General features: G+C 42.0%; 1 protein-coding gene across 4 annotated transcripts in view; it reads left to right on the forward strand.

Annotated features, from left to right (window-relative positions):
• Window positions 1-23,837, forward strand: part of ptpn13 (protein tyrosine phosphatase non-receptor type 13) — a 129,803-nt gene that overhangs the window by 25,205 nt on the left and 80,761 nt on the right. For all 4 annotated transcript variants that reach the window (XM_024013726.2, XM_024013729.2, XM_024013730.2 and 1 more), the window contains exons 3-6: window positions 15,827-15,993; window positions 17,501-17,566; window positions 17,714-17,899; window positions 20,013-20,106. In XM_024013726.2, coding sequence (XP_023869494.1) covers window positions 15,827-15,993; window positions 17,501-17,566; window positions 17,714-17,899; window positions 20,013-20,106 — 513 coding nt within the window. The remainder of the gene's footprint in view (window positions 1-15,826; window positions 15,994-17,500; window positions 17,567-17,713; window positions 17,900-20,012; window positions 20,107-23,837) is intronic.

The raw sequence follows: 23,837 nt of genomic DNA on the forward strand, positions 1-23,837 counted from the left end.
AAGTCTGAATGAAGAGAACGCAAGAGAACGAAGACAGTAGAGACGCAGAGAGCGGGATGGAGAGGGAGTGGAGAGACAGTATGGAGACGCAAGAACGGGATTGAGAGACCAACAAGTAGGAACGGGAGAACAGTAGAGACGAGGGGAGAGACAGTAAGACGGGATGAAGGACAGTAAGACGGGTAGTGAGATACAGAGGAACGGAGTGAAGAACAGTAGAGACGATGGAGATCAGTAGAGACGGAGTGAGAACAGTTTCCTGGTTGTCCCCCAGTCTCTCCCCTCTACCATCTCTCCTCTATCGTCTCCTACCTCATCTTTATTCAGTTTTTCCTGGTTGTCCCTCAGTCTCTGAATATCTGTTGCATTTGTTTTTTGAAAATGTACCTCATTTGATAAATAACTAAGCTAAAATAAAACAGCGTGGTTGAGAGCCAGCTTTGTGCAGAACTGACGAGTATCAGTAACTGGCTCAGACAACAAGCTGTCTCTTTATTTGGGGAAAACGGAGTCCACTTTATTTGGCTTTAAGATTAGGCTAGGTAGATCATCAGGTGTTCGTCACGGTTGGTGACACAGCGGTTACAGCCAAGAACTGTGTTAGATAGTTAGGCTGTGAACAAGACCGGTTCCCGACAGGGGAGTAATTGCCAAGGTCAACCAGAAAGTGACGTTTCTAGTCAGAAAAGGCCACATTTCTAGAGAAAAAGGGACCTTGAAAACCCTTGCAGCAGTGTTCGTGCCGCCTCAGTTTGACTGCGTACAATATGTGGTACAGAAGCTCTCATTTGTTCATTTAAGAACAAGCTAGAGGCAGCTCAGACTATAATGTCAAGGGTCATTCTGAATCTTCTCCCTCGGGCTCTTGTTGGCCCTTCTCAGCTCACTACGGTGGCTATCAGTTGATGAAAGAGTCATTCATCTGACGCTTGAATTAGAACATGAAATCGTGCACGGTTCAGTCCCCCAGTATCTGAAGAGCTGTCTTACTACTGTTAGGGACTGTCATTCCTACGCCACGAGAGGCAGTGCWACAGATTTTGTGCCATGTCGATTCAAGAGCGGTACGGGCCAGAACACGTTTTTATACATGGCAGCAGTGGTAGAGTGGGAAAAAAAACTCCATTGCTGAGAAACCGTTTCTGCCAGTCTTTTGGTTCAGACACTCCTGCAGGGCTTGGTTATTGTTGAGATGGCATCCTAGCCAAGTGTAAAGCCACTCTGCGCTAGTGTGTGTGTGTATGTATACACATATACGTGTGTGTGTGTGTGTATATATGTGTATACAGACAGTTGAGTCGGAAGTTTACAACACCTTAGCAAATACATTTTAACTCAGTTTTTCACAATTCCTGACATTTAATCCTAGTAAACATTTCCTGTTTATGTCGACACTATTATTTTAAGAATGTGAAATGTTAGAATGATAATGTAAGATTTTTATTTAGCTTTTATTTCTTTCATCACATTCACAGTGGGTCAGAAGTTCATACATTCAATTAGTATTTGGTAGCATTGCCTTTAAATTGTTAACTTGGGTCAAACAATTCGGGTAGCTCTCACAAGCTTCCACAATAAGTTGGTGAATTTTGGCCCATTCCTGACAGAGCGTGGTTGGGACTGAGTCAGGTTTGTAGGCCTCCTTGCTCCACACGATTTTTTCAGTTCTGCCCACATTATTCTATAGGATCGAGGTCAGGCTTTGGATGGCCTCAACATACTTTGACTTTGTGTCCTTAAGCCATTTTTGCAAAACTTTGGAAGTTGTTGGGGTCATTGTAATTTGGAAGACCATTTGTGACCAAGCTTTATTCATGACTGATGTTGCTCTTAAATATAGCACAATCATTTTCCCTCCTTATGATGCATCTATTTGTGAAGTGCACCAGTCCTCCTGCAGCAAAGCACCCCCAAATGGATGCAGCCACCCCTGGCTTCACAGTTGGGATGGTGTTCTTAGCTTGCAAGCTCCCCCTTTTTCCTAAATAATGATTGGTCATTATGGCCAAACAGTTCTATTTTTTGTCTCATCAGACCAGAGGACATTTCTCCAAAAAGTTCGATCTTTGTCCCCATGTGCAGTTTAACCGTGTCGCTGGCTTTTTTATGGCGGTTTTGGAGCAGTGGCTTCTTCCTTGCTGGGCGGCCTTTCGGGTTATGTCGATATAGGACTCGTTTTACTGTGGATATAGATACTTTTGTATATGTTTCCTCCAGATCTTCACAAGGTCCTTTGCTGTTGTTCTGGGATTGATTTGTACTTTTCACACCAAAGTATGTTCATCTCTAAGGAGCAGAATGCGTCTCCTTCCTGAATGGTATGATGGCTGCGGTGGTCGGTGTTTATACTTGTACTATTTTGTACAGATGAACGTGGTACTTCAGGCATTTGGAATTGCTCCCAAGGTGAAAGACTTGTGGAGTTCTTATTTTCTGAGTTCTTGGCTGATTCTTTTGATTTTCCCATGATGTCAAGCAAAGAGGCAATGAGTTTGAAAGGTAGGCCTTGAATACATCCCGCTACACTCAATTGACTCAAATTATGTCAATTAGCCTATCAGAAGATTCTTAAGCCATGACATAATTTTCTGGTATATTCCAAGCTGTTTAAARGCACAGTCAACTTGGTGTATGTAAACTTCTGACCCACTGGAATTGTGATACAGTACAATAATCTGTCTGTAAACATTTGTTGGGAAAACTACTTGTGTCATGCACGACTTTCCAAAACTATAGTTTGTTAACAAGAAATTTGTGGAGTGGTTGAAAAACGAGWTTTAATGACTCCAACCTAAGTGTATGTAAACTTCCGACTTCAACTGTATTGATATGTGTAAAATATATATGTTTTGTAAATATGTGGACGTTGTGTATGATTGCGTGCATATCAGAGTGCCCATGTCACTTATGTTTCTGCCACTAACCTAGCAAAAGAGGACAACAATGGAAACAAGCCTCTGACTTTGTGTAATTGTATTACATGTATTAGTTGCCTGGCCTTTATGCATTTTAAAATGGCTGGACAAATGACATGTTGTGTTTCAGTACGTCATGAAGATGCAGTATGTAGCTACCTAAATGTTTTGTGAATATTCCTTAAACCGATTTGGTAGGCTCACGAGTCAAAGGACGTAACCACCTACTCTCGTAAAACTTTTATTTTATTATTTTTCGTTTTATTATATTTGAGCCAATAAGCCTACTGTTTGGTGTGAGAGAAATCATAGCAGATGTCAAACAGAATATGTCATAGTTCTAATGCCCGGTCAAAATATAAACACACACTTTCTTCCAAACCACAGCGATCCTGCCTCTAGCTAGTTACCTCACTTAATGTGGAAATATTTGTCTTTGGCATTCTAAGCTCTGGATGCATCTCAATTGGCTCCCTATATAGTGCACTGAGCACTATTGGCCCTGGTCAAAAAGAGTACACTATATAGGGAATAGGGTGGGATTTGAGACTGTCTAAGTCTGTTAGCGCTTCCATATGATGGTTTGGCATTCCTAACAATGGAACTGCTCTTGAGCATTTCAGCCTTTAAAAAAATAAATGTATATATATTTTAATGAACTTCTGTGATTTGAGGCTCTCGATCCATTTTTGATTTATGAACATATTTAAAAGTGAATCCAATATGACTTTACTTACTGGACTTCATATTAGCTGTTAAGGGAGAAAAGTTGCCTCAACCATGTTTTCTTTACTTCATTCTAGGTGGTTCTTTGCCTTCTCATCCTCTGTTAGTCCTTCAATGAAAACAATGTAGCCTATATTTTGTAGTGCGATGTTCAAGGAAATGTGTGGCAGATTGACTTATAGAAATATGATTCATATATTTTTTATGAATTGACTAATTTCTCATCTCCAGCAAATGGCCTACTGAGCTTTGAGATGTTCCTCAATGCAAGCTGCTGGTACATCGGCCTGCACAACCCCAGTGTTCAACAGATAAGGATAGGGGGGGTTGTGGTGCTGGCCAACAGACTTTCATACAAAGGATGCTTTATTTTCCACTGCCTGTGGTCTGTATTGACAACATGGAGGTTCAAAGGGCTCTGCTGCCTTGGGTCGCTCTCTCGGGGCCGTGGGTCGCTCTCTCGGGGCCGTGGGCCGGTCTCTCTGGGCCGTGGGCCGGTCTCTCGGGGCCGTGGGCCGGTCTCTCGGGGCCGTGGGCCGATCTGTCTTGTATGCCTGCCAGCCTTTTTGACCACATACTGGTCATCTATGCAAAGGCCCTTGATGTCATCATCAGACCGGTCACTGTAGAGAGACAGAGATGGGAGACTCTGTGTAGATTGTCTGTGTCACTAGGGTCAGAGGACAATACCCAGCTTCTGTCATATGATCCTTGAAGTAGGGTTGTACAATTCCGGTAACTTTTCCAAACTAATAAGGTTTTCAGAGAAATCCCAGTTGGAGGATTCTGTTCCTTATTCCAGGAATCCTCCTTCAGGATTTTGTTAACCTACTTCTGAGTAAGACAGTCTCCTTGCTCCCTCTTTGACTCAGGCCTGCCCAGTGTGGTTGTGTAATTGGCCTGTACCTTCAGGGTGGTGAGGTGATGGCATGCGACTTCAGAATGCTACTGTCCTTGGTTAATGAATGTGAAATGTAGCCTTGATCTAGGGCCCTCATGCATACAGTGGCATGAAGAAGTATTTCCCTTATTTTCTCTACTTTTTGCATATTTTAGTCACTGAATGTTATCAGATTTTCAACCAAAACCTATTTTTRAAGGGAACCTGAGTGAACAAATGAGTCCAACATATGGATAACTCCCCCCACACACACATTTATTTAGTAAACCGTTATGCAACACCCAATGCCCCTGTGTGAAAAAGGAATTTGAYCCCTTACACTCAATAACTGGTTATGCCACCTTTGGCTGCAATGACTGCAACCAAACACTTCCTGTAGTTGTTGATCAGTATCTCCCATATAGGGATGGGCATTTGACCTTTTTTGACTGTTCCAAGTAGTCACATGATTTTTTCCCCCCTGGTACTAAAATAAAAAAAAATAAGCTATTTTTAGAACAAAGGCCGTATTGGGAAAGAATTTGCACATTTATCTATAGACTAACAGTGATGTGTGTGTGTGTGTGTGTAGAACATTTAATTCAAAAATCATGGGCTTTGACATGGCGTTGGTTCCCCCTTTGCTGCAATAACAGCCTCCACTCTTCTGGGAAGGCTTTCTGCTAGATGTTGGAACATTGCTGCAGGGACATTCAGCCACGAGCATTACGAGATACAACCTCTCTTATCATCACTCAGTGCCTGGGCTTACCTCCGCTGTACTCGCACCCCACCATAACCCTGTCTGCACATTATGCCCTGAATCTATTCTATCACGCCCAGAAATCTGCTCCTTTTATTCTTTGTCCCCAACGCTCTAGGCGACCAGTTTTGATAGCCTTTAGCCGCACCCTCATCCTACTACTCCTCTGTTCCTCGGGTGATGTGGAGATAARCCCAGGCCCTGCGTGTCCCCAGGCACTCTCATTTGTTGACTTCTGTGATCGAAAAAACCTTGKTTTCATGCATGTCAACATCAGATGCCTCCTCCCTAAGTTAGTTTTACTCACTGCTTTAGCACACTCCGCTAACCCTGATGTCCTTGCCGTGTCYGAATCCTGGCTTAGGAAGGCCACCAACAATTCTGARAWTWCCATACCCAGCTACAACATTTTCCGTCAAGATAGAACTGCCAAAGGGGGAGKAGTTGCAATCTACTGCAGAGAGAGCCTGCAAAGTTCTGTCATACTTTCCAGGTCTATACCCAAACAGTTCGAACTTCTMATTTTAAAAATKAATCTCTCCAGWAATAAGTCTCTCACTGTTGCCGCCTGCTATCGACCCCCCTCCGCTCCCAGCTGTGCCCTGGACACCATTTGTGAATTGATCGCACCCCATCTAACTTCAGAGTTCGTTCTGTTAGGTGACCTAAACTGGGATATGCTTAACACCCCGGCAGTCCTACAATCTAAGCTAGATGCCCTCAATCTCACACAAATCMTCAAGGAACCCACCAGGTACAACCSTAAATCCGTAAACATGGGCACCSTCATAGACATTATCCTGACCAACTTGCCCTCCAAATACACCTCCGCTGTTTTCAATCAGGATCTCAGCGATCACTGCCTCATTGCCTGTATCCGCTATGGGTCCACAGTCAAACAACTACCCCTCATCACTGTCAAACKCTCCCTAAAACACTTCTGCGAGCAGGCCTTTCTAATCGACCTGGCCCGGGTATCCTGGAAGGATATCGACTTCATCCCGTCAGTCGAGGATGCCTGGTCATTCTTTAAAAGTAATTTCCTCGCCATCTTAGATAAGCATGCCCCGTTCAAAAAATGCAGATCTAAGAACAGATATAGCCCTTGGTTCACTCCAGACCTGACTGCCCTTGACTAGCACAAAAACATCCTGTGGTRGACTGCAATAGCATCGAATAGTCCCCACGATATGCAACTGTTCAGGGAAGTCAGAAACCAATACACGCAGTCAGTCAGGAAAGCAAAGGCTAKCTTTTTCAAGCAGAAACTCGCATCCTGTAGCTCTAACTCCAAAAAGTTTTGGGACACTAAAGTCCATGGAGAACAAGAGCACCTCCTCCCAGCTACCCACTGCACTGAGGCTAGGTAACACGGTCACCACTGATAAATCCATGATAATCGAAAATTTAAATAAGCATTTCTCAACGGCTGGCCATGCTTTCCTCCTGGCTACTCCAACCCCGGCCAAAAGCTCTGCCTCCCCAGCTTCTCCTTCACCCAAATCCAGACAGCAGATGTTCTGAAAGAGCTGCAAAACCTGGACCTGTACAAATCAGCTGGGCTAGACAATCTGGACCCTCTCTTTCTAAAACTATCCGCCGCCATTGTTGCAACCCCTATTACCAGCCTGTTCAACCTCTCTTTCGTATCGTCCGAGATCCCTAAAGATTGGAAAGCTGCCGCGGTCATCCCCCTCTTCAAAGGGGGAGACACCCTGGACCCAAACTGTTACAGACCTATATCCATCCTGCTCTGCCTATCTAAAATCTTCGAAAGTCAAGTTAATAAACAGATCACTGACCATTTCGAATCCMACCGTACCTTCTSCGCTGYGCAATCCGGCTTCCGAGMCGGTCACGGGTGCACCTCAGCCRCGCTCAAGGTACTAAACGATATCATAACCGCCATCGATAAGACTACTGTGCAGCCGTCTTCATCGACCTGGCCAAGGCTTTCGACTCTGTCAATCACCGTATTCTTATCGGCAGACTCAATAGCCTTGGTTTTTCTAATGACTGCCTCGCCTGGTTCACCAACTACTTTGCAGACAGAGTTCAGTGTGTCAAATCGGAGGGCATGTTGACCGGACCTCTGGCAGTCTCTATGGGGGTACCACACGGTTCAATTCTCGGGCCGACTATTTTTCTCTGTATATTTTAATGATGTCACTCTTGCTGCGGGCGATTCCCTGATCCACCTCTACGCAGACGACACCATTCTGTATACTTCTGGCCCTTCCTTGGACACTGTGCTAACTAACCTCCAAACGAGCTTCAATGCCATACAACACTCCTTCCGTGGCATCCAACTGCTCTTAAACGCTAGTAAAACCAAATGCATGCTTTTCAACTGTTCGCTGCCCGCACCCGCCCGACTAGCATCACCACCCTGGATGGTTCCGACCTAGAATATRTGGACAACTATAAATACCTAGGTGTCTGGCTAGACTGTAAACTCTCCTTCCAGACTCATATTAAACATCTCCAATCCAAAATCAAATCTAGAATCGGCTTTCTATTTCGCAACAAAGCCTCCTTCACTCACGCCGCCAAACTTACCCTAGTAAAACTGACTATCCTACCGATCSTCGACTTCGGCGATGTCATCTACAAAATAGCTTCCAACACTCTACTCAGCAAACTGGATGCAGTCTATGACAGTGCCATCCGTTTTGTTACCAAATCACCTTATACCACCCACCACTGCGACCTGTATGCTCTAGTCGGCTGGCCCTCGCTACATATTTGTCGCCAGACCCACTGGCTCCAGGTCATCTATAAGTCTATGCTAGGTAAAGCTCCGCCTTATCTCAGTTCACTGGTCACGATAACAACACCCACCCGTAGCACACGTTCCAGCAGGTATATCTCACTGATCATCCCCAAAGCCAACACCTCATTTGGCCGCCTTTCCTTCCAGTTCTCTGCTGCCAGTGACTGGAACGAATTGCAAAAATCGCTGAAGTTGGAGACTTATTTCCCTCACCAACTTTAAACATCAACTATCTGAGCAGCTAACCGATCGCTGCAGCTGTACATAGTCCATCTGTAAATAGTCCATCTGTAAATAGCCCACTCAATCTACCTACCTCATCCCCATACTGTTTTTATTTTATTTACTTTTCAGCTCTTTTGCACACCAGTATCTCTACTTGCACATCATCATCTGCTCATTGATCACTCCAGTGTTAATCTGCTAAATTGTAATTATTCGCTCCTATGGCCTATTTATTGCCTTCCTCCTCATGCCTTTTGCACACACTGTATATAGACTTTCTTTTTTCTACTGTGTCATTGACTTATTTATTGTGTCATTGACTTGTTTATTGTGTTATTGGCTTGTTTATTGTTTACTCCATGTGTAACTGTATTGTCTGTGTCACACTGCTTTGTTTTATCTTGGCCAGGTCGCAGTTGTAAATGAGAACTTGTTCTCAACTAGCCTACCTGGTTAAATAAAGGTGAAATAAAAAAATAAAATTTGAGGTCGGACCTGATGTTGAGGTCAGAGCTCTGTGCAGGCTAGTCAAGTTCTTCCACACGGATCTTGACAAACCATTTCTGTATGGACCTTGTTTTACGGGTGTGGCTGAAATAGCCTATTCCACTAATTTGAAGGAGTGTCCACATACGTGTGTGTGTGTGTGTGTGTGGTACCAGTCAAACGTTTGGACACACCTACTCATTCAAGGTGTTTTTTTTTGGTTTTTCTTTTCTATTTTCTACATTGCAGAATAATAGTGAAAACATCAAAACTGTGAAATGACACATGRRATCATGTAGTAACCAAAAAAATGTCACAGCAAACGTAAATAGTTTTTTACAGTATTTGAAAAGAAATGTGATTTCTGGTTGAAGATGGAGTTTTGACATCAGTTTGAGTGGTGGACACCTCATACATCTCTACTCTGGATATATTTTGGCCTACTCTTCCATGCAGAACTGCTTTAAGTCAGTGACATTTRTGGATTTTCCAGCATTAACTGCTTGTTTCAGGTCCTGCCACATCTCAATCGGGTTTAGGTCTAGACTTTGACTAGGCCATTACATAACATTTTTTTAATGTTGCTTTTCAGATGTAGACTTGCTTGTGTCTTTTTGTATCATGGTCTTGTTGCATGACCCAGCTGGGCTTTAGCTCACAGACGGATGGCCTGACATTCTCCTYGTAGAATTCTCTGATTTTTMAGAGCAGAATTCATGGTTCATTTATGGTTCCTTCAATGATGGCATGTCGTCCAGGCCCCGRGGCAGCAAAGCATCCCCACACCATGAWAMGAACACCACCATGCTTGACCGTTCAATAGGAGGTTCTTACTGTGGAATGMAGTGTTTGGTTTTTGCCAGACATAACAGGACCCATGTCGTCCAAATTGTGACCTCATGTGCATGGTTATGGAATGCTGAGTGAAGGATTTGCAATGAGAACCATATGTAATTGAAGTAACTTCTTACTACAATGGTCCGGAACGTTCCCCTACCACCAAAACAAACAACCATCCGCATTGCGATTGCATGCTCTACTGTGTCCTTGGTTAGTTGATGGGAATGTTTATTAGCCAAGCGGAATCCTGTGCATGTCAACCATGTCCAAAAAGCCTTCATTTTATACATGTAACCATACATGACTATACCAAACATTAGCAACACCTTCCTAATATTGAGTAGAACCTCCCCCTTTTGCCCTCAGATTCTGGCCTATGTTGACTAATGCTTCCCACAGTTGTGCCAAGTTGGCTGGATATCCTTTGGGTGGTGGACCGTTCTTGATACACACAACTGTTGCGTGTGAAAAACCCAGCAGCGTTGCAGTTCTTGACACAAACCGTTGCGCCTGGCACCTACTCCATWCCCCATTCAAAGGCACATAAATCTTTTGTCTTGCCCATTCACCCTCTTAAAAATCCTGCTTTAACCTGTCTCCTCCCATTTCATCTACATTTGAAGTGTATTTAACAAGGGACCTCAATAAGGGTTCATCRCTTTCACCTGGATTCACCTGGTCAGTCTGTCATGGAARRRKWWYCYTTMAWKKTYTKKWMMWKSMWKKWMMRKKSCYTYMRRAARKWWTYMWWMCCCYTKRMYTWMTYCMMMWTTTKKTWMMRSYYKRAWTWAAAAWKGRWTWAAWWAAAMMWTWAMCMWYYWMMMMAWWMMWYMWKRMMAARKKRAAAMMWKKTTTTWRRMMAWKKWWTWAAWKRAAWWMMRRAAWYMWAWTTWMMWWARKWWTWAMMMCCSRRKYMAWWMYTTTTWWWRRARSMRSYKRWAMMMSGRAMCCCAAACCGGCTAAGCGTGTGCGCCATCRTGCATACATTTATTTTGTCCCCCCACACCAAACGCGATCACGACACGCAGGTTAAAATATCAAAACAAACTCTGAACCAATTATATTAATTTGGGGACAGATCGAAAAGCATTAAACATTTATGGCTAGTTAGCTTGCACTTGCTAGCTAATTCGTCCTATTTAGCTAGCTTGCTGTTGCTATCTAATTTGTCCAGGGATATAAACATTAAGTTGTTATTTTACCTGGTCCTAGGTCCTCTACTCCGCCAATTAATCCTCACATAAAACGGTCAACCGACTCGTTTCTAGTCATCTCTCCTCCTTCCAGGCTTTTTCTTCTCTTGACTTTATATTGCGATTGGCAACTTTCATAAATTAGGTGCATTACCGCCACTGTTCTCATTCRTCTTTCAGTCACCCACGTGGGTATAACCAATGAGGAGATGGCACGTGGGTACCTGCTTCTATAAGCCAATGAGATGGGAGAGGCAGGACTTTCAGCGCGATCTGCGTCAGAAATGGTACTGATTTCTATTTTAGCCCTTGGCAACGCAGACGCTTGCAAGCGGTGTGGGTGGAATAATTGAATAACATAGATTTCCACATTTATTTTGCAACGCGAGCGGTATGGTCAGCCTGTAAGTCTCTAAGAGCTCTGCACACCTGGATTGCACAACATTTGCCCATTAAAAAATAAATATATATATATATATTTTTTTTTATTATTATTAAAAAATTTCTTCAACCTCTGTCAAGTTGTGTGTTGATCATTGCTAGACAGCCATTTTCAAGTCTTGCCATCGATTTTCAAGATGATTTTTAAGTCAACTGTAATTAAGCCACTAAGGAACATTCAATGTAGTCTTGGTAAGCAACTCCAGTGTAGATTTGGCCATGTGTTTTAGGTTATTTTCCTGCTGAAAGGTGAATTCATCTCCCAGTGCTTGTTGGAAAGCAGACATAACCAGGTTATCCTCTAGGATTTTGTGCATATTCCATCTCTTTTAAGCCTAAAAACCTCTAGTCCTTGCCGTTGACGATCATACCCATAACATGATGCAGCCACCACCATGCTTGAAAATATGAAGTGGTACTCATTGATGTATTGGATTGGCCCCAAACATAACACTTTATCAGGACAAGAAGTWMATTTCCTTGCCACATTCTTTGCAGTATTATTTAAGTGCCTTGTTGCAAACATGATGCATGTTTTGGAATATATTTTTATTCTGTACAGACTTCCTTTTTTCCCCCCTCTGTTATTTATGTTAGTTATTGTGGYGTAACTACAATGTTGTTGATCCATCCTCAGTTTTCTATCACAGCTATTAAACTCTAACTGTTTTAATGTCACCTCATGGTCAAATCCCTGAGCAGTTTCCTTCCTCACCGGCAACTGAGTTAGGAAGGACACCTGTATCTTTGTAGTGACTGGGTGTATTGATACACCATCCAAAGCCTAATTAATAACTTCATGCTCAAAGGGATATTCAGCATCTGCTTTTATTTGTTTTTTTGTTATTTTTTACACATCTACCAATTGGTGACCTTTTGTAAGGCATTGAAAAACCTCCCTGGTCTTTGTGGTTAAATGTTTGAAATTCACTGSTCTCCTGAGGGACTTTATCTGTATGTGTGAGGTACAGAGACTGGGTAGTTATTAAACAAATCATGTTAACCACTATTAYTGAACATGGAATGAGTTAAGCAAAATTTCACTTTGACATTATGGGGTWTTGTGTGTGTCGATCTGTGACAATCTTAATTTTAATACATTTTTACATTCAGGCTGTGTAACAACAAAATGTGGAAAAGTGAAGGGGTGTGAATACTTTTTGAAGGCTGTGTGTGACTGCGATTTTTATTTGCTTGTAGTCCTCTCTATTCTTGTATACCAGTGCCCTACTTTTACTAACAGAATCATAAAGTTTTGTTTTTGTGGAAATAAACCAATTGATTGCAGGTGTTACTACCACTAAACTAGAGGGTACAAGTAGAGACCTTAGTTCAACCCAGCCACCATATAATTCCTAGTCAGGAATGTGTCCTGCTCCGAGACRAACTAAAGAAATGATTCCCTCTGTCTATATCCAGAATGGCTCCCTATGACATGCTCTACTTTTGACAAGTCACAATTACCTTTTTTTCCCCAAAGGAAGTGCACTACGTAGGGAACACAGTACTATTCTGTTTACAACGTTATGGCTGTGACAGAGCAACACTGTCTGTCCAAACACTAAACCTTCACCTCCAGTGATGTCATATATAGCCTACTTTGTGTAAAATAGTAGTTTGTTTGTTTGTCCGGTTKATTAGTTACCTACAGATTTTGTTAGCTACCATGTTCGTGGGAATGGAGTTGTTTAACTAGGTTAAGTAATGTGTTGGGTTTTTGTGATTTAAGTGGCTTTTCTGCTTCCTGCTTATCACTTCAATTCTAGACAGTATGATCTAAAAATGGAAAAAAGGTATTGTGGTGATACCCAGTACCCTCAAAGCTTGTTWAGTTTGTGCGATWAAAAAAAWAAWAAAAMTGATAGCTGGTTAGCATGRTACTGTACAGTTTGCTGCCTGCCTKCTGCTATTTTTAGAGCCCTAGCTACACCCTGGCCTGGCTCTCTGCCTCATCATTGATCTGAGTCCCAAACCCTGATAACAAAGCTTATCTGATGGTGCTGCCTGACTGGAGTAGTTTAAGGCTGCTTTCAACCAAGGGCCCATGTGGCTCAGTTGGCTTGCAACATCAGGGTTGTGGGTTCGATTCCCATGGGGGACCAGTATGAAAATGTATGCACTCACTACCGTAATTTGCTTTGGATAAGAACGTCTGCTAAATGACTAAAATGTTAATGTCAAGTATATAGGGAATAGGGTGCAGTCTTACTGTGGGATCTCCTTCAAGTGCGTTAAGTATTTGGGTTGTTGGACTGCCTTTTTGTCTCTCTGTTGAATTTTATCAAGTATGGGTGTTGCCTTAACTCAAGTGTTTATGATGGTAAGGATAGGAATTGGAGTTGTACATAGATTTTCTTGAGTAAAATTACTTACAATGACATCCAGCTTTTCCAGTGAGGTCTTTGCAAGACGGTCAAAAATAATTCAACAGGAAACATCCTATTTACTTTGTGAATTCCAGTCTTTGAAAAAATKTTGTACTTAAACCTTTTTTCCCCCGTCTTTTTTCTTTCTTCTCTTCCTCTCGGAGGAGCAAAATATCAGTCCGTCAAAGAAAGGAATTTTGCAGTGCAGCTCTAACATTCCTTTGTATATTTTTAAGACGTTAGTTCAGTGTAACTCAACCTCCTGAGTGTTGCTTTGTAGGAAAGGAGAATTACTCCATTTCTGAGGGCCCATTTCTCTCTGTCACACCTTTCAAACCAAGAGTTTTATTTATTTTTTTGCCAACTTGAGCATCCCGACGACATTTCTTTATATCTGAAAGGTATTGGCGGCGACCAAGCCTCTACTTTTTATTTCCGCCCAACCGACCTAGTCATGATTGCGGTAAAGTTCTGCCTGTGGCTTAGTATTGAAATGTAGCTGTAATGCTGAGGCTCTTAAGTTCTTGATGGTTGCTAGGCGGCAGCAGTTAACCATCATCCTGGCGTTTTCTGAACTTTGGCTCGCTAAGCGCCTGCGCAGAAACACGTCATCGGGTGTAACGGTCATCTCATGCCGAGCTGCGGATGTGCAAACTAAAGACACGCCTTAGTTTTCATTTTCGTCAATAAAAATGTACTTTCACAAAGTTGGAGTAATAACGGGACTTAATAATAATGATTTTCCCAAAACATTCTTTCCTACTGACCCCCATTGTAAAACAGGCGACTTCCTTGTTGATAATTTTTGCGGTGTTTCCTCTGAAAAAAAGTTGTTCATTTTGGAGTAGAATGTACTTTTAAAAAGTCCCTAGAACTGAGCTGCTCAGTCCTTCTATATAAAAAATTATCCGGGGGAGGACACCGGACCCCCAAATCAAGGAGGGGAAGGACTTCTCCTTAAACACCCACCCCCCTCCTGTTTTCGGTGTCCCGGGTCCGAAAATGTAGAAGGACTTTCTTCTCCAAAATGAATTAAAATAAAATGTCTAATTTCCACCTCCCAGAAATCAGCCGAAATAATAACATATTGGTAAAATTATGTTTAAAAAATATATATACACTTCAACATATTGGCTATAAATAAATAGGCTGAGGCATGGGGTTGCCRATCTGCATTTACCCTACTGGGCTAATTATTAGCTAGATCCCAAATGTGATCATTTTAACTACTTTACATCCTATTGATGAATTTTATGCCCTAAAAAAACATACATAAACAGTGAGAATAATGTGGGCCTACCTGTTAGGGTAACATGCTACCTGCCTGTACTTCTCACTTCATGTCACTATTTTTCTTCCCAACACTTTCCCTGGTTGCCACTACTCTAAAAATGTCATCGGTCTCATCGCAATTTAAGTCAGTCCCTCAAAAATAATTGAGTTTTGGTGGTGTGTTACCCTACAATTGACCCATGTTACATTTAGCCCCTCTCTCCCCTATGCACTCATGGTGAATTGCTGAGTGGTAATGTGCTTTAACCATGGCGCTACTAAAAACTCTGAAATGGTGCAGTTAGTGCATATTTAGGAATTGACAAATAAATTAAGTAGGAATGGAATGCTGGGAACATCTCTTTAACAAAGGGAATTTTAAAACGGCTGTTTTCCTGTGATTGCAAGAATTGTTGTGCATTGACTGCTTGTCAGAATGCAGGTTTTCCGCCCTATGGCACTTGTTACTTGAATGCTCCTCGAGAGTAATGTTTCTCTCTGAGGACACAACGAGCAGACTAGGTAAATAGGTTCAACTATTGTACCATGGGGTTATCTGAMTTTTCTCTATACATTTACTAATTTTGTTGTCAGAGGAAAAGGAAATGTGGACTGTTCTAGCATCTTCAAACTGCGCCTTGACAGAAATGTTAAATTTTTTTTGGCATGGCGGCAATGATTTTGCCTTGGCTCAGTGCCACAGTTGAATGAGTGCAGTGGAAACACTGACTGTGTTTTTAAATATATTTATTGACGGTTATTTTATTTTCATGACTGTCTTCATCCATAACCGTACTAAATCATCATACCTGCAGGCTTTGATTAAAGTCTCTCGGCTAAAGCAACTGAAGTCCTAACAATTGAGATTCATCATGATGTGCTGTGTGACTGTTGTATTGAATCAAGACACTCCGGTTCCCTCTAATCCCATGCTGTCTCCCTCCAGACCCCTCTGCCCTGGGCTTCATCATCTCTCCCTGGTCCCTGTTGTTGATGCCCTCAGGCAGCATCTCCTTCACAGACGAGAACGTGACGCAGCAGGACCTGAGGGCCTTCACAGCTCCAGAGGTCCTGGAGGGAGTCACTCTCTCCTCTCTGTCAGATATAGAGAAGGTATTTATCATACTGTATATTATTATGTTAGAAGGTGCAGTGGTCAAACAGGGAAATGGTTCCAATCGTTTTCCACCATTTTTTGATTTTTCCCATAGGGGATTTTTAGAAACATTTAAAATAAGAACTGTTTTGTGTAGGCTTATCCTTTTGATAACCGTGTTAATCTCTCTGACAAAGGTGACTTTTTTTTTTTAAATAGATTTTTATWTTTTACTCGGATTTGTAAATGCTAATGAGCATCAAAGTAGACGTCATGTAAAACTTTCCTGTCTCTCTGCCTCTCGCTCTCTGCCTCTGTCGTTTCTCTTCGCTCTCTCTCGTCTCATAGAGAAGATTCTGTATTGTTTCAGTAGCAACACATCTGTTTGTGGGGTTGTTGCTTTGTGTACATAAAAAAAACTATGTCAATCAAAAGCATAACAGACCGTGCTAGGGTTGGGGTCAATTCCATTTCAGTTTACTTCCTGAATTGAMCCCAACATACCTCCTATCTCTGGCCAAGAATCACATACCTCAACACACAGCGCTGTACACAGTCAATAGTGACTATCCACTGTAACTGTATAGGTTAGGCTACAATAAGGTTTCGATTCTCATTTATAATAGAAATAAATATGAATGATATTACAACGTCCTATGCTTTTCTCTYTTTATTTATTTATTTTATTATTATTTTTACCCCCTTTTCTCCCTAATTTTCGTGGTATCCAATCGCTAGTAATTACTATCTTGTCTCATCGCTACAACTCCCGTACGGGCTCGGGAGAGACGAAGGTCGAAAGTCATGCGTCCTCCGAAGCACAACCCAACCAAGCCGCACTGCTTCTTAACACAGCGCGCCTCCAACGCGGAAGCCAGCCGCACCAATGTGTCGGAGGAAACACCGTGCACCCGCCCCCCTCGGTTAGCGCGCACTGCGCCCGGCCCGCCACAGGAGTCGCTGGAGCGCGATGAGACAAGGATATCCCTACCGGCCTAACCCGGACGACGCTAGGCCAATGGTGCGTCGCCCCACGGACCTCCCGGTTATGCTTTTCTCTTTTATTTGCACTATAAATGCCATGCGCTGTATAATTACAGAGAGGACATGGCGATTATGAGGGGTTTGTGAATCACATTCATAACTCAAGAAATTGTAGTTTTACTCTTTTAAGCTTGTGGTGAACTCTGACTGTTCCTAAGACATTCAAGGCTATGATGTTGCATTCTTTGGCAATCCTCTAGTTATTCTTTCCTTCACCAAGCCCAACTCTGAGGGGAAGCTATTCCTCTGCTCTTAAGGAGCTTTCCTGCAGAATTCTATGGAATGGAACAGGTTTGGTTCTAGTCGCTTAGTTCCAGAACAGAACAAAGGGTCAGGATATTGTTGTACTAGTCAGACGAGAGCTCGTCCTCCCTTGTTTTTTTTTTCTTCCCAACTACAGCTGCTACTTTTTGTGTGTGTGTCTAAATGATTGGAACCACTTATCCTGTTTGTTTTTATTTATTWATTAATTTTTCACAGATGCACATGTATTCCCTTGGAATGACCTTGTTTTGGGGAGCTGACTATGAGGTTCCACAGAGTCAGGTACAGCTACAACATTCATAATCCATAGATGATATATTCACAAGTTGGAAACGGATCAGCAATCATGTTTTTCTAATTTGCAGAAATTATGTTTTTATGTCTACTTCTCGTAAGTGTTCATTAACCCCTTTGTGATGTCTGTCTCAGCCGATGAAGCTGGGTGAGCACCTGAACAGTATTCTCCTCAACATGTGTGACGACACCACCCTGAGCCGTATGTCTGTTCTCACCGTAATGGACGCCTGCAGCACACACATCAGAAATTCTAGCTGCGAACCCTCCTTCACACACATCAGAAAGCTGGTCCGACTGGTGCTGGGCAGCCTCTCCCAGGTAAACGACTACAACACATCACTGTTAGCTAGTGTTGTAACATTTATAATGGACCTGTGGGTTTAATGCCCCTTATTCTTAACAAAATACAGTAGGCTTGGGCGGTATCCAGCTTTTCATACCATTCTTACGGTATTACCTGGATAGCACTCAAGGGGTGCGTAAAAAAAATAAAAATAAAAAATTCCTTCCTGTTGGCAGTCTGACCAGAATGCTAACAAAATTAGCAAAAGTAATAGCTAAATCAGATGGATGTAGTTAGCTAAATGCTAACGAACATAAACKAATTGCAAGGACAGGCAAATTCGGCTCATAAAGTTATAGAAGCATAGCTAGTAGCTACCGAGTGTCAGTTTTGGTGAGTGTGGACATTTACAGGCGAAAGTGAACGAGAGAAATTGTCCAAATGAAGAAAGTTGTSATGCATGTGTTAGCAGGTGATGTTGTTGTTTAAATAACACAGACCCCAAAGCAAATCAGGGGGAGGAAAATAGGTTTATTCGAAGAAGACAAATCATACGGGGAGGTAGATGGTTGTTCTCCCCTGTCCTCAGTGATGCTCTCCTGTGATTCTCTCCACAGAACAGAGGGACAGGATATAGTTTTATAACCCAGCCCTAGCCTGTGGTTGACCAATTAGAAGTCCTTGCAGTACAACTGGGCCAATGGCCAAATAACAAGTAKCCTGTTTCAGGCTCAATGTATAAACACATTCCTCCCATGTCTCTGACCCATTGATCAATAATTCCCTATTACAGAAAAAACACTATTTCCATTCATCGTTAATTCGATTTTACTTCTCCTCCTCTTGACCCCTCGTACTCGGTCTCTGCGTTGTGTATTTATCTTCAAAAAATTMTTAGAAATGCTTTTCTGAAGGAAGAGCARCATGTGTAYGCGGAGCGGAGGGCAGAAGAACGGAGGAACAAGATAGCAAACATTTAGTAGTGAATKGCATATGTGTAACTTCTTCACCTCGTGTGCTGCACCACAGAGACTCTCCAATAGATATAGAACTCTATGGACTCACCAGCTCCCTCTTTCTACCGTTGTACTATTTACTAACACGTGACTGGCTCAACTTTTCTGGGGGAACTATGGTAARCTTCATAATGTGAAATGAGGAACGCAATCTGCTTTTTCTCCTAAGGTATTGCACAAGTTGACTGCAGGTATTTAACTTAAAGTAGCTACAAATATTTCAATTTAWTGGGAAAAACTTAAAATAAATCATTTTGATGGTATTTTTCCAAAAATACCCAGGTATTTGGTATATTGCCCAAGCCTAAAACACATTAATTCTCTATAGTCATATTTTGATCTATAATAGAGAACTCTTAACTGTTTAGTGAAGCCCATTGCCAAATGGCAAAGCTTGGAACAGAACAGTTTGAAGGGACTCTACTTTACCTACTGTGCGCCCCGCTCAGCCTGGTCAAAGCTCTTCTCTGTTCTGGCTTCCCAATGACAGAACAAGCTTCCCCATAACGTCAGTACAGCGGAGTCCGAGCCAGTCTTCCCAAAATGTCTGAAACCCTACCTCAGAGTATCTTAAATAAATACCTCTGCGCTTGTCTTTTACTACTACCACTGACTTTGCTGAAAGCTACTTTGAGGGGAAAATGCTACGATTGTGATATGTTGTCTCCCTAGCTCCAGTATCTTATGAATGCACTAACRTAAGGTGCTCTGGATAAGAGTCTGCTAAACGACTAAAATGTATGACTGAATCCAATACGGTCTTTCCCTGTGTCACACTCCCTAGCTTCTCATCGAAGTGCAAGCAGAGGAAGGACAACAGGCTTAAAGGCCGTTATCTGATTGGTTACAGCACAACGTAACCAATATACCATGTTTCTGTTGTGAGGAATGTGGTCCACGTCAACCCCAAGTGATTTTATGACACCTCAGACAGACTATTTAATGTCCCCTCCARCTCCTTGTGATAACCTCAACCATTGTCTTTTTTTGTTTCTTGCTTTCCTTTATTCTCACTCTCTCCTTCCTGCTCWCTCTCTCATTTGCTCGCTCTTTCTCATTTTCTTGCGTGCTCTTGCCCATTTGTTCTCTCTCTCTCTCTCTCGCTCCCACTTTTTCTGTCTTTCTCCATCAGTTGGATGGCCTGCTGTCCCAGAGTGATAGGGAGTCTATTCCAGAGAGGAGCAAGGAGATTCGGGAGAGGCTTCGGGGCAAAGGCCTTCCCTCAGGTAACATGATCTTCACAATCTCAACCTCCTGCATAGAGGCTTTTAGTGACAATAGAGAACCTTACCCTCTACCTATGTGTACACACACACACACACACTGTGGGGTCCGAAATGATTGACACCCTTAATAAATATGAGCAATAATGACGAAAATAAAGAATTAAAATACTGAGCGACATTGTATGCCACATTTTTTTGGTGCATTGTAATACAATTGCTCAGATTTTGTTTAATACTTTTTCTCAACAAGGTAGGGGTTCAAATTATTGACACCCCTAAAGATTTGTATAAATAAAGTAGTCCAAGTGTAGTATTTTGTCCATATATTTTCAGCACACAATGCCTAAATCGAGCTTCGGCCTCTACAAACTTGTTGGAATCATTTGCAGTTGTGCCCAGTAGGCATGAATGACTAAATATTGTATTGTCATTTTGGAGTCACTTTTATTTTAAATAAGAATAGAATGTTTGTAAACCCTTTTCTACATTAATGTGGATGCTACCATTTATTACGGATAATCCAGACTGAATCGTGAATAATGATGAGTGCGAAAGCTACAGATGGTCAAAGATAATACCCCCAAAAACATGCTAACCTCTCCTGTTATTGGTAATGGTGAAAGGTTAGTATGTCTTTGGCCCTCTGTAACTTTCACTCATCATTATTCACGGTTCTTTCAGGATTATCCGTAATCATGGTAGCATCCACATTAATGTAGAAGTGTTTAGAACCATATTCTATTGTTATTTACAATAAAAGTGAATCCAAAATGATACAATGTGTTTTACCATTCATTTMTTTTGGGCAAAAAAAKTATCTGAGACAACCAAAACAAACTGCAAATACATCCAATAAGTTTGAGTCACAAACTTGATGTAATCATTGTGTGCTAGGAATATGGGACCAAATACTAAACTTTTGGCTAATAATTTCCCTCGTTAAAAAAAAATATATATTTAGAATTTTATGCAGCTATTATTTCTCATCTTCATCAAGGGTGTCAATCATTTAGGACGCCACTACAGGAAGGAGGGCACCATGCCTTCAGAAAGTACTCACCTTGACGTTCTCCACTTTCCATTTTGTTGTAACATCCTGAATTTAAAATGGGATTTTGTGTCACTGGCCTACACACAATACCCCATAATGTCAAAGTGTAATTATGTTTTTAGAAATGTTTACAAATTTAATTAAAAATAAAAAGCTGAAATGTTTTGAGTCTAATTTATTCAACGCCTTTGTTTTTGGTAAGCCTAGATAAGTTCAGGCGTAAATGTGCTTAACAGGTCACATTGATTGGACTCACTCTGTGTGCAATAATAGTGTTTAACCTTTATTTTTGAATGACTACCTCATCTCTGTACCCCACACATATAATTATCTGTAATGTCCATCTGTCGAGCAGTGTATTTCAAACACAGATTCAACCACAAAGACCAGGGAGGTTTTCTAATGCTTCACAAAGAAGGGCACCTATTGGTAGATGGGTAAAAAAACAAACATTGAATATGCCTTTGAGCATTATGAAGTTATTGATTAGGCTTTGGATGGTGTATCAATACACCCAGYCACTACAAAGATACAGGTGTTCTTTCTAACTCAGTTGTCAGAGAGGAAGGAAACTGCTCAGGGATTTTCACCATGAGGCCAATGGTGACTTTAAAACACTACCAGAGTTTAATGGCAGTGATAMATCTGGGGATGGGTTAACATTGTAGTTCCTCCACAATACTAACCTAAATGACCGAGTGAAAAGAAGGAAGCCTGTACAGAATAAAAATATTCCAAAACATGCATCCTGTTGGTAATAACGCAATAAAGTAAAATGGCAAAAAATGTGGCAAAGAAATTCAATTTGTCCTAATTCAAATCAAATGTATTTATATAGCCCTTCTTACATCAGCTGATATCTCAAAGTGCTGTACAGAAACCCAGCCTAAAACCTCAAACAGCAAGCAATGCAGATGTAGAAGCACGGTGGCTAGGAAAAACTCTCTAGAAAGGCCAAAACCTAGGAAGAAACCTAGAGGAACCAGGCTATGATGGGTGGCCAGTCCTCTTCTGGCTGTGCTGGGTGGAGATTATAACAGAACATGGCCAAGATGTTCAAAATGTTCATAAATGACCAGCATGGTCAAATAATAGTAATCACAGTGAACAAGTCAGGGTTCCATAGCCGCAGGCAGAACAGTTGAAACTGGAGCAGCAGCACGGCCAGGTGGACTGGGGACAACAAGGAGTCATCATGCCAGGTAGTCCTGAGGCATGGTCCTAGGGCTCAGGTCCTCCGAGAAAGAGAGAATTGGAGAGAGCATACTTAAATTCACACAGAACACCGGATAAGACAGGAGAAATACTCCAGATATAAGACTGACCCTAGCCCCCCCGACACATAAACTACTGCAGAATAAATACTGGAGGCTGAGACAGGAGGGGTCARGAGACACTGTGGCCCCATCCGAAGGTACCCCCAGACAGRGCCAAACAGGCAGGATATAACCCCACCCACTTTGCCAAAGCACAGCCCCCACACCACTAGAGGGATATCTTCAACCACCAACTTACCATATTGAAACAAGGCCGAGTATAGCCCACAAAGATCTCCGCCACGGCACAACCCAATGCAGACCACGTCAGAAGATCACGTCAGTGACTCAACCCACTCAAGTGACGCACCCCTCCTAGGGACGGCATGGAAGAGCACCAGTAAGCCAAAGCATTATGTTTGGGGCAAATCCAACACATCACTGAGTTGCACTCTTCAGATTTTCAAGCATGGTGGTGGCTGCATCATGTTATGGGTATGCTTGTCATTGGCAAGGACTAGGAAGTTTTCTTTGGGGGGGGGGGGGTGAAAAGGAATGGAGCTAAGCACAGGCAGAATCATAGAGGTTAAACCTGGTTCAGTCTGCTTTTCAACAGACACTGGGAGACAATTTCACCTTTCAGCAGGACCATAACCTAAAATTAATGGTCAAAAATACACTGGAGTTGCTTACCAAGACGACGTTGAATGTTCCTGAGTGGCATAGTTAGTTTTGACTTAATTCGTTTTGAAAATCGATGGCATGACTTAAATGGCTGTCTAGCAATGATCAACAACCAACTTGACAGAGGTTGAAGAATTAATATTGTACAATCCAAAGCTCTTAAACTTAAACAGAAAGCATTGACACAGGTGTGAATACTTATGTAAATTCGATTTATGTAGTTCATTTTCAAATACATTTGCCAAAATTACTAAGAGCATGTTTTCACTTTGTCATTATTGTCTTGTGTGCAGTAGAAGGGTGAGAAAATAGATTTAATGTTGAATTCAGGGTGTACCAACAGTGTGGAAAAGGTCAAGGGGTGTGAATGCTTTCTGAAGGCACTGTACGTACGTACGGTTGGCCTACAGTCAATTCACCTGACTGAGTATACACCTGATTTGATGAATTTCTGATCTAATTACTTTGAGTCATGTCCGTGTTGCTGCTGTTACTGGGAGGAAGTGATTCACAATTTCAACAGAGAGACGGGCCTTGGTCTGGTTCTAACAGGCTTGGTCTCCTCTAGCTGATGGAAGAAAATAAATCCCTGGGGGTGTTACAGTAGGCGGGCTGAACATAACACTGACTATAGAGATCCTGGTAGGCTGGTATAGACAAGTTGGGACAGTGAACTGAACACTAGTTTTAGTTCATGGATCCTTATTTTTAATGGGAGGCGGTGCATTACCACTGTCCTA

This window comes from Salvelinus sp. IW2-2015, linkage group LG20, assembly GCF_002910315.2.
Source record: "Salvelinus sp. IW2-2015 linkage group LG20, ASM291031v2, whole genome shotgun sequence".
Taxonomy (NCBI): Eukaryota; Metazoa; Chordata; class Actinopteri; order Salmoniformes; family Salmonidae; genus Salvelinus; species Salvelinus sp. IW2-2015.